The sequence below is a fragment of the Carcharodon carcharias genome, chromosome 25, assembly GCF_017639515.1.
Source record: "Carcharodon carcharias isolate sCarCar2 chromosome 25, sCarCar2.pri, whole genome shotgun sequence".
NCBI lineage: Eukaryota > Metazoa > Chordata > Chondrichthyes > Lamniformes > Lamnidae > Carcharodon > Carcharodon carcharias.
In genome coordinates this window covers 14,858,990-14,876,686 of record NC_054491.1, presented here as the reverse complement: position 1 = coordinate 14,876,686, position 17,697 = coordinate 14,858,990, and the positions used below count along the sequence as shown (strand labels likewise).

Below are 17,697 nucleotides of genomic sequence, written 5' to 3'. Positions count from 1 at the left end.
ACAAAATGGAATACACAGTGATAGAGTTTGCGGACAGTGACAAAATAATGGTGCTTGCAGCTGACTTCGAAGAAAGCTACCCACAAAGATCCAGTAATCTCTGTGATGTGGGATTCCCCTTTCTCGATGTCAGTTTGAATCTGGTGCCAAATTAATGGCATCACCAGGCATGCAACAGCAGTGATGTCATCAAGCAGGGTGAACACCCAATCACACTGAAGCAAACCAGGAAGTGTAAACCATGGAAACCCTTCACTTATAATTTTTAAGTTTTACAGATAGCAAAATGAAAGATTGGGTTATACCCATGGGATTAAGGGTGAAGTTAAAATATCATAAACTTTAAAAATAATTTTTATTATTTGAAAGAAGTGTGTGGAATTTCCTATCATAAAGGAGAAATGTACATTCAACAACTATAAAATTGCTCTTCAAGGGCTAGTATGGTTGTTCAGCAGTAACCAAATGAAATACTGTTAAAAACCCAGTTACATCTCATTCAGCAAGGTGTAACTTTTTCAAGAGGTTTTCCAGCACTACCAAGAGTGGAAGTTCTCACAATGCAATGATTTCCCATTGATTGGAACCTGGGATGACCTCAACAGTGCATCTCTGCAGAGCAAAGAATCACTGATAGCAATTCCCGGAGTTCTGCACTTAACTGCGTGTGTGTGTGGGCTCCATAAGCTGCTATCAGTTTCAGAGGAGTAATGCTGGTGAATGCTGACATTGCAACTGCAAAACCTGGGCCTATATAAAGAAAAAAAGGAAGACATCTTGTGATCCTGTCCTGTATAATTGAAAGATGATGAGGTGGGGGAGGGGTGATGAAGAGCAAGAGAGAGAAACGGTCACAAATCTTTTCTGTGGCATCTTATCAAATGTTTACTGAAAAACCCACATACATTTAAATCCGATACATGCAGCCCTTTGCCTTTATGTGTACATTCTACAATTTCCTGAAATATCAGTTATATTAATGGAGCACAATCTGCCCATCATAAATCCATGCTGTCACTGATTAGCTCATATTGTTCTACGTGCTTACTAACTTCATCCCATGAAATGGTGCTATGGAATATAATGGATCTAAGCAGCACAGCATCCAATGCTCTAAACATGTCTACATTATGCTGTGCAATTGTCACCTTCAGAGTGGGACTTGAATCCACAGCAGTCTCACTCAGAGTCAAGAGTGCTACTGCCGATCCATGACTGGCACCCAAAGGGCTGAGAGACTTCAAGTGCGGCCCAAGCTTTGATTAGTTAAATCAACACAAGCCAGACACTGAACCCGACCCCTCCTGATCAGTATAGGTCAGTACGATGCTACATGGCTCATTTACTAGCTGATCAAAGATCATTTCAGTAGGCAATACTGACAGACTTCAACCAGGCCTCAAGAGGTGGGGAATTAGAATATTAGAACTTTGTTCTTAAACTAAGGCAGAACACAGCATAGATCTTTACGAGAAGTTAGAAGGTTCAATAAAGATTAGTTAGGATGATACCTGAACTGAGAGGTTATAGCCATCAGGAAAGATAGAAGAAGATTGATTTCTTTTCTCTAGAAAACTGAAGACTGAAAGGTGACCCGATAGAGGTCTTTAAGGTTATGAAATGATTTAATAGGGTAGATGGAAAGATGTTGCTGAAATTTGCAGGGAAGACAGAACTCAGTGCCATAAATATAAGATAGTCACTACTAAATCCAATAGGGAATTCAGGAGAAACACCTTTGCCAGAGTGGTGAGAATGTGGAACTTGCTACAGCAGGAAGTAGTTGAATGGACAGTATAAATGCATTTAAGGGGAAGCTAGATAAGCTTAAGAGGGAAAAAGGAATACTGATAGAGTTAGATGGTGGAGGAATCTTGGAGCGTAAACAACAGGATGGACCTGTTGGGCCAAATGGCCTGTATCTGCATTGAGAAAGTCTATACACTATGTAAAGATGACACTTCGTTCAGTTTCGCTCTGCTCTTACCCGTGTAGATGTGAAGACAATGATGTGCTGAACGTCCCTCCAAGTCAGACACGGGCGAACCTGAAGCATCAGTGCAATCATTCCTGCAGCAAGTGGTGCAGCAGCCGAGGTCCCCGTGTGGCCCTCTGTACAGCCGGTCCCCTCTTGCATATCCCAGTCAGAGGTCACCTGAATAGTTACAACAGCAAGAAAGGAAGGGAAGAAAGGATTAATTGATGTTGCATCTGAGAGAGACTTGGGTTGATAAATGAAAAGCCAGGTAGGTGGGTAGGGTGGGTGCAGGGAGAGTGTTGGGCTGCATCAAGTTTAAATTTGCCAAGGTCGTCTTTGCTGTCATTTAGTATTGTCTATCTCAGGTCTTTTATCCTGTCCCTCTGGGTGTGACACCAGTTATCTGAGCATTTCAGGATGCCTGTCAGTGTGGAGTTAGTGCCCAGTAAGCAGGATATGTTCATAACTTTATTGCCAGTGACACCCGGTCACAATCTGGCAGGTGCCAAAAACAGACCCAGCCTAATGCAATGGGCCGTTCCACTTCCTGCACCAACCATTCTTTTGCTGCATGGCAGACTGTCAAGTTTGTGTCATAAGCACCTCTTTGCTGTGGATTACTATCCACTGGCAACTTGAGTTGCAACCGCACAGTTTTCTATCACCTTCACCATAAGGGAACAGAAACATTAGCCCTGTCAAGTTTGGAAGTGATCAAATGCAGAAGTGAAAAGACTTTTCTAGTACAGTGCTACTTCTTTAATTTATTCAAACTCCTAAAACACAATATAATTTCTAGTCCCAAAAGTCGACACGTTCCTACATTCTAAGTGTCAGTTGTGGCTCAATTAGTAGCACACCTGCCTCTGAGTCACAAGGTTGTGGGATCCAATCCCACTTCAGGGCTTGAGCACAAAATTCATGGCTGATATTCCAGTGCAGTACTGAGGGAGTGCTGGCTTTCGAATGAGACTTTAAGTCTGCCCTCTCAGGTGGATATAAAAAGACTCCATGGCACTATTTCAAAGCTATTCCTAGTATCTTGGACAATATTTATCTCTCAATAAACAAAAGAACATTAACTAGTCATCATCGTATTGCTGTTGTGGGAGTTTGCTACTCACAAATTGGCTGCTGTGTTTTCCACCATTACAATAGTGACTAAGCTTCAAAAGCACTTCAATGGCTGTAAGGCACTTTGGGACTGAGGTTGTGACAGATGCTATATAAATGCAAGCCTTTCTCCTCTTCCTTTTTACTCTTAATGGAATCCTTGTTTTAGCATCTTTGTAGTACAAGTTCTACATCCTCTTTCGATACAGCACAGTTTGATCTATTAAATTCACTAATAAGACTGAATAGTTGGCAAACAGGAATTGTTTTACGATATATAGCATCCAAGCTTCATATTCCACCCTCCTTCAGGGCTTGTGCCAGAGGTCTCAACTTTGTGATTGCCTTCATTAGCCCTTACTCGGGTTAATACACACAAAAAGCTGACCCTTCAACGGGTAACTAGAATAAACAATATGCTTCATGGCAGTAATGCACAGAAAGGCAAAATTTATTAACTGATGAGAATTAGGAAATAAGGAAGGATCTGTGTTCCACGCTTAATGTTTAAGATGATAATCTTACTCTATGACCTTCATTTATCTCCCTCTTACCATTCCCCACCTCCATTTAAAGTATTTAAAAAGCCTTTGATGAATTGCCTACAGATTACTGAGGTTATAACCTCGTGTTGAATACACTTCATTACTTGAATTTGATAGTTTGGTTCAACTGTGTAAGAGAATCTATCGATCACTCTTGGTTTTCTGAGGTCTAAGAGGCAGAAGAGTATTAACTCCAAAGGGGATCTCTGTTTGTCCTATCACCATGGAAGTGAGCGTGTGAGGGTTCTATCAATTGGGCTCAACCTTATCTAGAAAAGTTGTCTGTAACAGACACCATTGCAAGTTCAGCGTTATTAGGAAAGGAAGCAAAGCACCGTGTCTTATTTAATAACAGACTAGGAAAGCCTGTGCCATTTCCAGTGAGTAATTGACAGTAATAAGATTAGAGCCGCTACAGCAAAAAAGGAGGCCGTTTGGCCCCTGAGTCCATGCTGGCTCTCTGTACACCCAGTCAGTCCTATTCCTCTACTCTATCCCTGTAGTCCTGCAAGTTTATTTATCTCAAGTGCGAATCCATTTTCCTTTTGAAATCATTGATTGTCTCTGTTTTTGCCACCCTCATAGGCAGCGAGTTCCAGGTCATTACCACTTGCTATGTAAAAAGTTCTTCCTCACATCTCTTACCCAAAAACTTAGATCTGTGTCTCCTAGTCCTTGTACCGCCAGCTAACAGGAACTGCTTTCCTTTACTATATCCAACCTTGGCCAACTATATATTGTGTACAAGGTCATAATATGGTGTAAAGGGAATGAAGGTCTTTGGTGTCAGCATTAGAAATACCTGGCATAGAACAAGAATACAGTGCGGTACATGTGTACCACAACAAACGCCCTTTGTGTATGGTGCACTGAGGACAATGGGATTACTTTTCCCATGGACATAAAACGTTTCTTGGACTGCTGTTCCTGTCACATTCTGAGATCCACACTCGCCGCCATATGAACACACTCGACCTCTCCCTCCAGCAGCACTGCCATACCCTTTTTCAAAGCTGCGCACGCCCCCAGTTTCATTTTATTCTTCGTCTCATCCGACGCCTCAACAAGAAACTTTTTCTCTTTCTCTCAAGGCTAAGGAACGCAAGCTCCAACAACTCATCGACACCAACACCCATCTAGGACCCTCCACCCCTGCCTGTCCCTCCGTCCCCACCCCATCTTCCAATCCCAGCCCCAGCCGTGTATTCACTATACCCCCTGACGTTCCCCTCTCCGATGCTGAACATTCAGTGCTCAGCAAAGGACTTAGTTTCATACCCTTAACTCAAAGAATTTCAGACTCAGCACGATGCTGAACTCTTCTTCCGCCGTCTTCGTCTCCGGGCTCACTTCTTTGGGCAGGAGTCCTCTCTCCGTTCAACGGATCCTTTTACCCACCTCCAATATTCTCCCTCCACCTGGACCCCTCCCTCTGGATTCTTACCTTCTCTTGATCTTTTCATTGAGAACTGTCGGCGTGACATTAGTCGTCTCAATTTCTCTGCTCCTCTCACCCATTCTAATCTCTCTCTCTCTGAACTTACTGCACTCCGTTCTCTCAGGTCCAACCCTGACATTGTCATCAAACCCACTGACAAGGGTGGTGCTGTTGTTGTCTGGCTCACTGACCTCTACCTCGCGAGGCTGAGTGACAACTCGCAGACACTTCCTCCTACCTCTCCCTGGACCATGACCCCACCACTGAACATCAAGCCATTGTTTCCAGGACCGTCACTGACCTCATCTCCTCTGGGGATCTTCCTCCCACAGCTTCCAACCTGATAGTCGCCCAACCTCGGACGGCCCGCTTCTATCTCCTACCCAAAATCCACAAACAGAACTGCCCCGGTAGACCGATCGTCTCAGCTTGCTCCTGCCCCACAGAACTCATTTCTCGTTATCTTGACTCCCTTCTCTCTCCCCTTGTCCAGTCCCTTCCCACCTACATCCGTGATTCCTCTGACACCTTACGTCACATCAACAATTTCCAGTTCCCTGGCCCCAACCGCTTACTCTTCACCATGGACGTCCAATCCCTCTACACCTCCATCCCCCACCAGGATGGTCTGAGGGCCCTTAGCTTCTTCCTCGAACAGAGGCCCCAACAATCCCCATCCACCACTACTCTCCTCCGTCTGGCTGAACTTGTTCTCACGCTGAACAATTTCTCCTTCAACTCCTCCCACTTCCTCCAAATAAAAGGTGTGGCTATGGGTACCCGCATGGGCCCCAGCTATGCTTATCTCTTTATGGGGTATGTGGAACATTCCTTGTTCCAGTCCTAGTCCGGCCCCCTTCCACAACTCTTTCTCCGGTACATCGATGATTACTTCGGTGCTGCTTCATGCTCTCGTTGGGACTTGGAAAGATTTATTAATTTTGCTTCCAATCTCCACCCCTCCATCATTTTCATGTGGTCCATCTCTGACACTTCCCTTCCCTTCCTTGACCACTCTGTCTCAAACTCTGGTGATAGACTGTCCACCAATATCCATTACAAGCCTACCGACTCCCACAGCTACCTCGACTACAGCTCCTCACACCCCGCTTCCTGTAAGGACTCCATCCCATTCTCTCAGTTCCTTCGCCTCCATCGTATCTGTTCCGATGATGCTACCTTCAAAAACAGTTCCTCTGACATGTCCTCCTTCTTCCTTAACCGAGGTTTTCCACCCACGGTCGTTGACAGGGCCCTCAACCGTGTCCGGCCCATCTCCAGCGCATCCGCCCTCACGCCTTCTCCTCCCTCCCAGAAACATGATAGGGTCCCCCTTGTCCTCACTTATCACCCCACCAGCCTCCGCATTCAAAGGATCATCCTCTGCCATTTCCGCCAACTCCAGCATGATGCCACCACCAAACACATCTTCCCTTCACCCCCCCTGTCGGCATTCCGTAGGGATCATTCCCTCCGGGACACCCTGGTCCACTCCTCCATCACCCCCTACTCCTCAACCCCCACCTATGGCACCACCCCATGCCCACGCAAACACCTGACTCTTCACTTCCTCTCTCCTCACCGTCCAAGGGCCCAAACACTCCTTTCAAGTGAAGCAGCATTTCACTTGCATTTCCCCCAACTTAGTCTATTGCATTCGTTGCTCCCAATGCGGTCTCCTCTACATTGGAGAGACCAAATGTAAACTGGGCGACCACTTTGCAGAACACCTGCGGTCTGTGCGCAAGAATGACCCAAACCTCCCTGTCGCTTGCCATTTTAACACTCCACCCTGCTCTCTTGCCCACATGTCAGTCCTTGGCTTGCTGCATTGTTCCAGTGAAGCCCAACGCAAACTGGAGGAACAGCACCTCATCTTCCGACTAGGCACTTTACAGCCTTCCGGACTGAATATTGAATTCAACAACTTTAGAACTTGAACTCCCTCCTCCATCCCCACCCACTTTCTGTTTCTTCCCCCTTTCTTTTGTTTTTTCCAATAAATTATATAGATTTTTCTTTTCCCACCTATTTCCATTATTTTTAAATATTTTTAAATCTTTTATGCTCCCCCCAACCCCACGAGAGCTATACCTTGAGTGCCCTACCATCCATTCTTAATTAGCACATTCGTTTAGATGATATCACCAACTTCAACACCTATGTGTTCTTTTCTGTGACATCTTTTGATGATCTGCCTCTATCACTGCTTGCTTGTCCCTACAACCACACCACCCCCCTCCACTTCTCTCCCCCCACCCAACACCCCCCCCCTTAAACCAGCTTATATTTCACCCCTTTCCTTGGATTCACCTAGTTCTGTTGAAGGGTCATGAGGACTCGAAACGTCAACTCTTTTCTTCTCCACCGAAGCTGCCAGACCTGCTGAGTTTTTCCAGGTAATTCTGTTTTTGTGTTACTCTTCCTTTGCTTGTATGACATTTTTGTATGAAATAGGCTTTCGTGGACTTTCCAAGCAATATCCTATTTGGATGACCCAGTGTCCAGCTGGCCCACTCAGCATGGAGTCGGATCAATTTTTAGTTGTAGGCTCAGTATTTTAATACCAAAAAGATCTTCCATATCGTAGGCGTGAATGTTGAGCTATTACCCACTGTCCTTCCAAGGACATCCCTTGATGAGTCAGCCAGTGGAGATGATAAATTTGTCTCTTCACCCGAATGCAACCCCCCCCCCCCCCCACCCCCCACCCCCCCCACCCACCCACTCCACCCACCACCCATAACTGTCAGAATTGTTTGCATAAGTATTTTGAAGGGAGACAGCCCAGCCAACAATTCAATTAATTTCTGATTACGGGCAGCAGCAAAGGAAGCAAGCCAATGTCAAGCAATCAGGTGTATTTAGTGTAATAAAAACAGAAAATGCTGGAAAAGCTCAGCAGGTCTGGGTGCATCTGTGGAGAGAGAAACAGAGTTGACGTTTCAAGTCTATATCATTCTTCTTCAGAGCCAGCATCTGCAATATTTTGCTTGTTAGTGAGTATTTTAGGAGTATTCAGTGTCTTGGCCACTTCCCAACAGGGAGATAGAGAAGCACCAAGGCATAGTTTGGTTGTTGGTGTGAAGGGTTTTCCCTGTTGCATTCTTCATGCTCACCTGGGATCTCAGCTCCACCATTCACTTCCCTCAAGATGGCTGCAGTGGGGAAGAGACTGTCACCCATTTTCTTCTGGAGTATGCCTTTTCAAAGCAGGAGTGGAAAGATATATATTGGCTTTTTGTGGAGGTTCATCCCAAGTTGCTCTGTAATACAGGGCTCTGTGCTCTACGGATCATTCCCAGGGACACACACTGAGATAAACACCAAGTGCCGCTGGAGGAGTATTAATTCAATGAAAGATGCTCTTTGGTCTGTCCAAAACTTGCTGGTCTTCCAGTGCAAGGAGCTGTCGAAGATTGAGTGTTACAGACGTGTAAATTCTATACCATGCGATGAGTAACTCACCTCCTGACTCCCCAAAGCCTGTCCAGCATCTACAAGGCACAAGTCAGGAGTGTGATGGAATGCTCCCCACTTGCCTGGATGAGTGCAGCTCCTACAGCACTCAAGAAGCTTGACACTGTCCAAGAACAAGCAGCCTGATTGATTGGCCCAACATCCATAAATATTCACTCCCTCCACCACCGATGCACAGTAGCAGCAGTGTGTATCATCTACAAGATGCATTGCAGGAATTCACAAAGGCCCCTTAGACAGCACCTTCCAAACCCATGATCACAACCATTTTGAAGGACAAGAGCAGCAGATAGATGGGAACACCACCACCTGGAAGTTCCCCTCCAAGTCACTCACCATCCTGACTTGGAAATATATCGTCGTTCCTTCACTGTCGCTGGGTCAAAATCCTGGAACTCCCTTCCTAACAGCACTGTGGGTGTACCTACACCACATGGACTGCAGCGGTTCAAGAAGGCAGCTCACCATCACCTTCTCAAGGGCAACTAGGGGTGAGCAATAAATGCTGGCCCAGCCAGCGAAGTCCACATCCACATCCCGTGAATGGATCAAAAAAAAGTCTGTAACATTGCAAGTCCAGGATGATGTGGTGAGGGAGTTTAGGACAGCTGCTGCAACAGCTCAGTGGGGAAAGGCCACAGTCTAAGGCCCTCCTGCCATAGAACACCGAGGAGAAGCTGTGTAAAAACCCATCTTGTATGCACAAGAGAATGTCTGACATGAAATGTGTATTGTAAATATGACCTGTAAATGCAAGTGGAGCAAGACACCTCAGAGTGCCACGTACTATATTTTTTAAAATTGTATCGTACTTGGTGAAATGTCAAGTTTGAACTGTTATGTAATGTATCTTTATAAATTCTATGAATAAAATATATATTTTGGAGGAAAAATCCTACATCAGTTCAGGAAGCCATGAAGTCTCATGGCATCAGGTCAAACATGGACAAGGAAACCTCCTGCTGGTAACCATATACCACCCCCCTCAGCTGATGAATCAGTGCTCCTCCATGTTGAACACCACTTGGAGGAAGCACTGAGGGTGGCAAGGGCGCAGAATGTACTCTAGGTGTGGGACTTCAATGTCCATCACCAAGAGTGGCTCAGAAGCACCACAGACCGAGCTGGCCGAGTCCAAAAGGGCATAGATGCTGGACTCATTCGGTGGCATGTGGTGAGGAACCAACAGGAGGGAAAAACATATTTGACCTCATCCTCACCAACCTGCCTGCTGCAGATGCATCTGTCCATGGGAGGATCGGTAGGAGTGACCACTGCACAGTCGTTGTGGAAACGAAGTCCTGCCTTCACAATGAGAATACCCTCCATTGTGCTGTGTGATACTACCACCGTGCTAAACGGGATAGATTTCGAACAGATCTAGCAAGACTGGGCATCCATGAGGCACTGTGGAACATCAGCAGCAGCAGAATTGTACTCAACCACAGTCTGTAACCTCATGGCCTGGCATATCTCTACTCTATCATTACCACCAAGCCACTCAACCCTGGTTCAATGAAAAGTGCAGGAGCGCATGCCAGAAGCAGCACTAGGCACACCTAAAACTAAGGTGTCAACCTGGTGGAGCTACAACAAAGGACTTATTGCATGCCAAACAGCATAAGCAGCAAGTGATAGACAGAGCTAAGCGATTCCACAACCAATGGATCAGTTCTAAGCTCTGCAGTCCCTCCACATCCAGTTGTGAATGGTGGTGGACAATTGAACAACTCATTGGAGGAAGAGGCTCCATAAATATCCCTATCCTTAATGATGGAGGAGCCCAGCACAGCTAAGCAAAAGATAAGGCTGAAGCATTCATAGCAGTCTTCAGCCAGAAGTGCCGAGTGGATGATCCAGCTCGGCCTTCCCCGGAGGTCCCCAGCATCACAGATGCCAGTCTCCAGCCAATTCGGTTCACTCCACATGATATTAAGAAGTGGCTGAAGGCACTGGATACTACAAAGGCTATGGGCCCTGACAATATTCATGACACTAAAGAGTTGTGCTCCAGAACTTGCCACGCCTCTAGCCAAGCTGTTCCAGTACAGCCACAACACTGGTAGCTACTCAGTAATGTGGAAAATTGCCCAGGTGTGTCCTGTACACAAAAAGCAGGACAAATCCAACCTGGCCAATTACTGCCCCATCAGTCTACTCTTGATCATCAGTAAAGTAATGGGAGGGGTCATCAACAGAGCTTTGAAGTGGCACTTGCTTAGCAATAACCTGCTCACTGATGCTCAGTTTGGGTTCCGCAAGGGTCACTCAGCTTCTGACCTCATTACAGCCTTGGTTCAAACATGGACAAAAGAGCTGAACTCTCAAGGTGAGGTGAGAGTGACTGGCCTTGACATCAAGGCCGCATTTGACCGAGTGTGGCATCAAGGAGCCCTAGCAAAACCAGAGTTTTGTGAATGGGATGGGAATCAGGGGGAAAATTCTCCCCTGGTTGGAGTCAGACCTAGCACAAAGGCTGTGTTGTTGGAGGTCATCTCAGTTCCAGGACATCACTGCTGGAGTTCCTCAGGGTCGTGGCCTCGGCCCAACCATCTTCAGCTGCTTCATCAATGACCTTCCTTCCATCATAAAGTCAGAAGTGGGGATGTTCGCTGATGATTGCACAATGTTCAGCACCATTCGTGACTCCTCAGATACTGAAGCAGTCCATGTCCAAATCAAGAAAGACTTGGACTATATCCAGGCTTGGGCTGACAAGTGGCAAGTAACATTCACACCACACAAGTGCCAGGCAATGGCCATCTCCAACAAGAGAGAATCCAACCATTGCTCCTTCACATTCAATGGCATTGCCATCACTGAATCACCCACTATCAACATCCTGGGGGTTACCATTGAACAGAAACTGAACTGGACCAGCCATATAAATACTGTGGCTATAAGAGCAGGTCAGAGACTAGGAATCCTGCAGCAAGTAACTCACCTCCTGACTCCCCAAAGCATGTCCACCATCTACAAGTCACAAGCCAGGCATGTGATGGAATTCTCTCCACTTGCCTGGATGAGTGCAGCTCCAACAACACTCAAGAAGCTTGACACCATCCAGGACAAAGCAGCCCTCTTGATTGGTACCCCTTCCACATACATTCACTCCCTCCATCACCGATGATCAGTGGCAGTAGTGTGTACCATCTAGAAGATTGAACTGCTGAAACTCAACAAGGCCCCTTAGGCAGCACCTTCCAAACACACGACCACTGCTATCTAGAAGGACAAGGGCAGCAGGTACATGGGAATTTCACCACTTCCGCTCCAAGCCACTCACCATCCCGACTTGGAACTATATCACCGTTGTACCTACACCACAGAGGCTGCAGTGGTTCAAGAAGGCAGCTTACCACTACCTTCTCAAGTGCAATTAGGGATGGGCAATTAATGCTGGCCTAGCCAAGCACTATCCTGTAAATTAATTTAAAAAGTGTTCACATTGTCTGCCTTAGGTTCAAAACATATAGCATAGAAATTCCCCAAAATTGGCTGTACCCCTTATAGGGAAATTAATCCTAGGAGCTCTCATACAAAAGCACTGACAATTATTCGAATCCAGATGTGGAATCTTAAGTCTGAGCCAATTATGTAAGAGATAAACCAGAATTTTTCGGCAATGGAGTTAGAATATTCATGTTTAACATATCTGAATGTACATCTTCCACAGTAATTCAAATAAATCGTAACTCAAATATCAAGCCAGAGTTTCAAACACATCTTCACAATAACAGGAACCAACTGTCATTGTAATAAGATTTTTAACTAGAAGTACTTTCCTGTTTACGAAATTCTATATTGGATCTTCTGGTAATGTGATCTCCCTTATAGTAATGGATTGCGAGTTGTGACTCCCCAGGGCTGTATTACATGGAGAAGTGAAATCAACATGAGTGATCTGCAACTCGCCTCGTTTTGTGCACAATAGAAGTTGCTTCCAATCTTTAGCTCCCTGGCAACATTATTTTTACTCCACAAGATCAATTGATATTCTAAAATGACAAACAAATAGTTTTAGAAGTGGTTTTAACAAGATGAAAGATGTGACATAGAAATAGTGTTGTAAGGCAATCTGTCTTTTCTCTTTCATTTGTTTCTCTTTCCATTTTGCTGTAGTTTGTATTTATAGATTTACCAAAACAAAAGCAGAGTGGAATGCATCCAAATTTTTTTTTTGAGACACCAATTTTTGTTTTAATGAAAAATCCTATATGATTAATTGTGTGCTAACGTGCTGGGCCACAGAGTGACATAAAGCAGTTTTAGACCCACCATTCCTTATGTTGGGAAGTCATCTCTAATGGACTGTGGTTACGGAGTGTAGAGAGTAGTGTGCTTCTGGAAGGGGTGGTGGGGATAGAGAGGGCTACTGAGCAGAGCTAGATTAAAATCAGGGTGGAACGAATCTGAGGCACTCTCTCATGATGTAATGATCGTAAATTAGTCCTCAGCTCTCTGCAACCCTTCAGCCAAGTATTGATAATCTTCAAATAATTTGATGATCGCCAGCTGCCAAGTTTTCTGCAGCAGTCAAAGGGTGGGATTTTCAGTTTCCTGCTGGGTTCCCTAGCACCATTCCACCTCTTGGCTACTTTTTTAGAGGTGGGATAGGGTGAGTTTGGGGGGTGGTGGGTGGCTTGTTTGGAGTGGGGGGGGCGAGGGGTGGTGGCTAGCTTCTGGCAAAACTCATTAAGAGCCTACTGAGGTTACTTAAAAGGAGACTGACTGGGGTTTTCCAGTTGGCCTCCATGTCTCCCAGGTGGTGAGGCTCAGTTTAGGGGCTTGGAGGCAGCTTTCTGGTGGCAGGCTGGGTGGGTGACTGTGCACGAGCAATCTCAGGGCATCTTGTAGATGGCTCCTCCCAACCCTACAATGGTGGTGCCCTGGCTGCAAGATCCAGTCTTTTCATTGAAAAAAAAATATTGAAGAGAGAGGCACGGTGGTGCAGTGGTTAGCGCTGAAGCCTCAGAGCTCCAGGGACCTGGGTTCGATCCTGACTTCGGATGCCTGTCTGTGTGGAGTTTGCACGTTTCCTCGTGTCTGCGTGAGTTTCTTCCCACCGTCCAAAGACGTGCTGGTTAGGTGGGTTGGCTATGGTAAATTGTCCCTCAGTGTTTGTGTGCGTGCCCTGTGATGGACTGGATGTACCCTGCCTAGTGCCCATTGCCTGTTGGGATAGGCTCTGACTCCCTGTGACCCTGAATTAGATGAAGCAGTTCTGGAAAAGTGAGAGAGCTGGAGAGAGGTTGCCTCCATTTTGAAGCACCCTCTCTCTCAGCTACCCTCTACTGCACAGAGATAAAAACAAAAAAACTGCGGATGCTGGAAATCCAAAACAAAAACAAAAACAAAAACAGAATTACCTGGAAAACTCAGCAGGTCTGGCAGCATCGGCGGAGAAGAAAAGAGTTGGCGTTTTGAGTCCTCTATTGCAGCCTGCTGCACCTTCAAGCTGGGAGGCCTGATTGGCCAGCCAGCTTCAAGACCCCACCTATTGTCCTTAATTGGACATTGAGCCTGTCTTTAGGCCAATTAAGGACAGCACCCCTTTGAAAATCACAGTGAGTGACTATTTGCTCTGGGGGGGGGGTGGTTGGGGGTGGGGGTTGTGTGGGATCAGGGAAGTCTGTTTCCTGCTCCTGAGGAAAAATCCAGCCCAAAGAGTTGGAGAGCAATATGGTCTACACAATAACATTCTGTACAGAGCATCAGCTTGCTTTAAAGATGGCCAAAAGACTAAAATATTTACATTTTACATGCAAACTCTCAAGTTAAGAGATGCGAGAAACAAAATGGTACTTCTGAAGTGCTAGCAGCAACAGTTGTGAACTCCTGGCCTACTATCCGGTTTCCACCCTTTAGATTAGATATTTCTGCTGGCACTGATTAAACATTACACCCAGTGTGTAGTGGATTGAGTGACACCATTAGTCAGTCCCTGCCAATGATTTTTCCACAATGGTTTCCTGTCTCCTTGTTAAATGGAGAATGTTCCCAAGTGCCTATTAAAAACAATGACCAGGAAGACTTTCCCTTGATTGGTAACTAATCACATTGAAAGTATTGAAAACTGTATGTGTGCTCTTTGACAACGTTTAAGAGAGGCCATTAGCTCATCTGTTAATATGTCATGAGATCTGTCAATCAGGAACAATATCGGTGTACTGATCATTTTTGCTGGCAGTATGAAACTAAAATCAAACAATTTATTTCCCATTGTTCAATTCATCAATAAATAAAACTGACATCTCAGCAACTGATTGTGACTGAGGGCAGGTTAATTTGCATAACTTTTAAAAAATATTATTCATTTACGAGATGTGAGCGTCGCTGGCTAGGCCAGCAATTATTGCCCATCCCTAACTGCCCTTGAGAAGCTGGTGGTGAGCTGCCTTCTTGGACCGCAGCAGTCCATGTGGTGTAGGTACACCCGCACTTAGTCACGCCACACTTGATCCTTCTGCAATATATCATCTCACCGTCAACTTTGAACTCATCTTTTAAACGGTCACTTCAGACCTCCCTTCACCAGTTTCTAGCCAGGACATCAGTAGGTAATTTGCTCCCAGGCTTCTCTCTGTACTATTCTTGATCTTGCTATTACTGTGTTAATAGTACATATTGGCATTGTCCCAAATAAATCTCGCTCCAGATACCTACATTTCCAGTGTTGTATTGAAATCAAAATTCATCATTGCCTCCAACTCTAAATAATTCTTCTCCCATTACCATTGGACTTCCCTTAGTCACATAGGCTATCAAAACCCAAACTTGACATCATTTAATTCCACCTCACTCACTCTTTGTAACCTCGGTAGTGTTCAGTAAGCCTTGGCTCGTCTTTCAGGTGCCTCAATAAAAAATGCAGAATTAATCCGATTGTACATAATTTGCGTGAATGCACATTTTGTGACATAGGTGAATCATATAGCTTAAGCAATCATTGCAAATTAGGGAATAAATAAATGTAAAAGATTCATAAAAGATCAATAAATCAGGAATTTCACTTATCAGTACACATCAGAAACCTATCTTTAAAGTACTGGTTGGTTAATGTTACAGGGACACATTTCCACAAAGCTTGTGACGTACCATCTCATGTTGAAGGAAAATGGTAAGGCTGAATAAGGCAGCGTTGGAGAAGCTGCACGGCTGTTTCTCCTACCTTAATGTGAAACCGTGAACTCTTGGGCTGAGATTTTAACTCGATCAAAATCCATTCACTTACAGGGCTGGATTTTACATTCCACCCTGGCAGATGTGTTTTTGGTTGGGGAGGTTGAGGGGGGGGGTGGGGGGGGAGAGATGCTGGGTCATGTAAAATACAAGGGGTACCCGGTCCACCGCCTTTCCCACCCAATCTCGAATTGTCCCCCATAAAACAGTAGGTGGGCGAGTGCCAAAATCTGCAGCCCACCTGCCATTTTTGAATAAGTACCCTGCTCAGATGTTATCACCCCTTTGCTCATTTCTGCCTGGCCTCCAAAACCAGCATCCATCCAACCCCTTTGCTAGGCTACTCAATCCCTCCCTGCTCAAAAAAGCCTGACTCACCTAGCTCCGGCATCCTTCTCTTCTTCATTGGCCAGCTTGCAGCCACAGTAGTTCCCATCGTTAATATCGCAAATACTGTGACAATTGAGTGCATGCTCTAGTTGTAATTAAGAGCAACTGATACTAATTGGGGAAAGATTTGGGCACAGATATAAGAACCAGTTTCCGCCTGTGGGGTGTTGGGGGAAACTATATGGAAGGGAAAAGTGTCTGTATTTACATCATACTGGGTTTTGTGATAAATCTATGTTGAAAACAATAGAAAACGTTGGAAAAACTCAGCAGGTCTGGAAGCATCTGTGGAGTGAAAAACAGAGTTAATGCTTTTGAGTCCATATAACTTCTTCAGAGCTGAAGAGAGAGGTAGAAATGTGATGGATTTTATACTGTTTAAGAGGAGGTGGAGCCAAATAAAAGGTCAGGGATTGGTGGGAGCTTGGGAGAGATTTGACAAAGATGTCATGGACACAAGACAAAGGTCGTGTTAATGATAGTGTTAAAGACTAATGAAGGTGCTGATAATGACATAAAGGTAAGATAGCGAAATGTGTTAATAGCAGAACAAGGATCTGCGCTCTGTGAAAGCACAACATAGAAACGAGACAGATGGGTCTGTGGTGGGGAGGGGGTTGGGGGAAAAAATGGGATTAAAAAAGGGGTTAAGATGGAGGAAGAGTTCATGGTCTGAAGTTGTTGAACTCCATGTTAAGTCCAAAAGGCTGTAATGTGCCTAATCGGAAAATGAGATGCTATTCCTCCAGTTTGCATTGAGCTACACTGGAACATTAGAGTAGGCCAAGGACGGACATGTGTGCATGATAGTAAGATGGTGAGTTGAAATGGTAAGCGACAGAAAGGTCTGGGTCATGCTTGTGGACTGAGCGAAGGTGTTTTATGTCAGATTTCCAGCATCTGCAGTACATTGCTTGTATTACTATGTTGAAGACAGACTGGCTCCGCTTCTTCCTTAGATGGACGTTCACCGAATTAGCACCCGCTACTGAGTTCTGGTGAAGCTGGGACAATCAGGTTGGCTGGCTGCTTGAAGATGGGGCTTCCTCCCACTGAGGGGCTGGAGTCCCACTCTGTCTGTTTAGCACTCCCCCACCCTCCACCTGGCAGCTGGTTATGGCTACAGGGCTGGCTTCGTTTCAGTGCGTGGGCTGCCAAATTTCCTTCAGGAACACTTCACAACGCCGTAAAATCCAGCCCACAAAATTAAAACCAGGGCCCTAGTTAGTATGGGGCTCCCGAAATTCTAGCTACTTCACTGAACAGCTTTGTTCCTGCATTCAATTATAATACTTTTTTTCAAAAATCCCTCAAAATAAGAACAGTGAGGGAAACAAACCTCAGGAGGGTCACAGCAAAGGTCCTCAAATCCAAACAGGTTGCTCCTCTCACTTCCAACCATATTCAATTCTTTCACACTGCTCACAAAGTACTTTTCCAATTAAAGTGATCTTTACTGCTATTTTAAACAACAACAACTTGCATTTATATACTGTCTTCAACTTGATAAAACGTCCCAAAGCACAGGACCGTTTTCACTTACAAACTTGACGCTGAGCCACGTAAAGTCA

The 17,697-nt window shown here is 45.3% G+C and overlaps 1 protein-coding gene across 5 annotated transcripts in view; it reads right to left on the bottom strand.

The window, feature by feature from the left end:
- pcsk7 (proprotein convertase subtilisin/kexin type 7) overlaps positions 1-17,697 on the bottom strand; it is a 237,485-nt gene that overhangs the window by 60,566 nt on the left and 159,222 nt on the right. For all 5 annotated transcript variants that reach the window (XM_041174191.1, XM_041174194.1, XM_041174193.1 and 2 more), the window contains one exon: positions 1,988-2,155. In XM_041174191.1, coding sequence (XP_041030125.1) covers positions 1,988-2,155 — 168 coding nt within the window. The remainder of the gene's footprint in view (positions 1-1,987; positions 2,156-17,697) is intronic.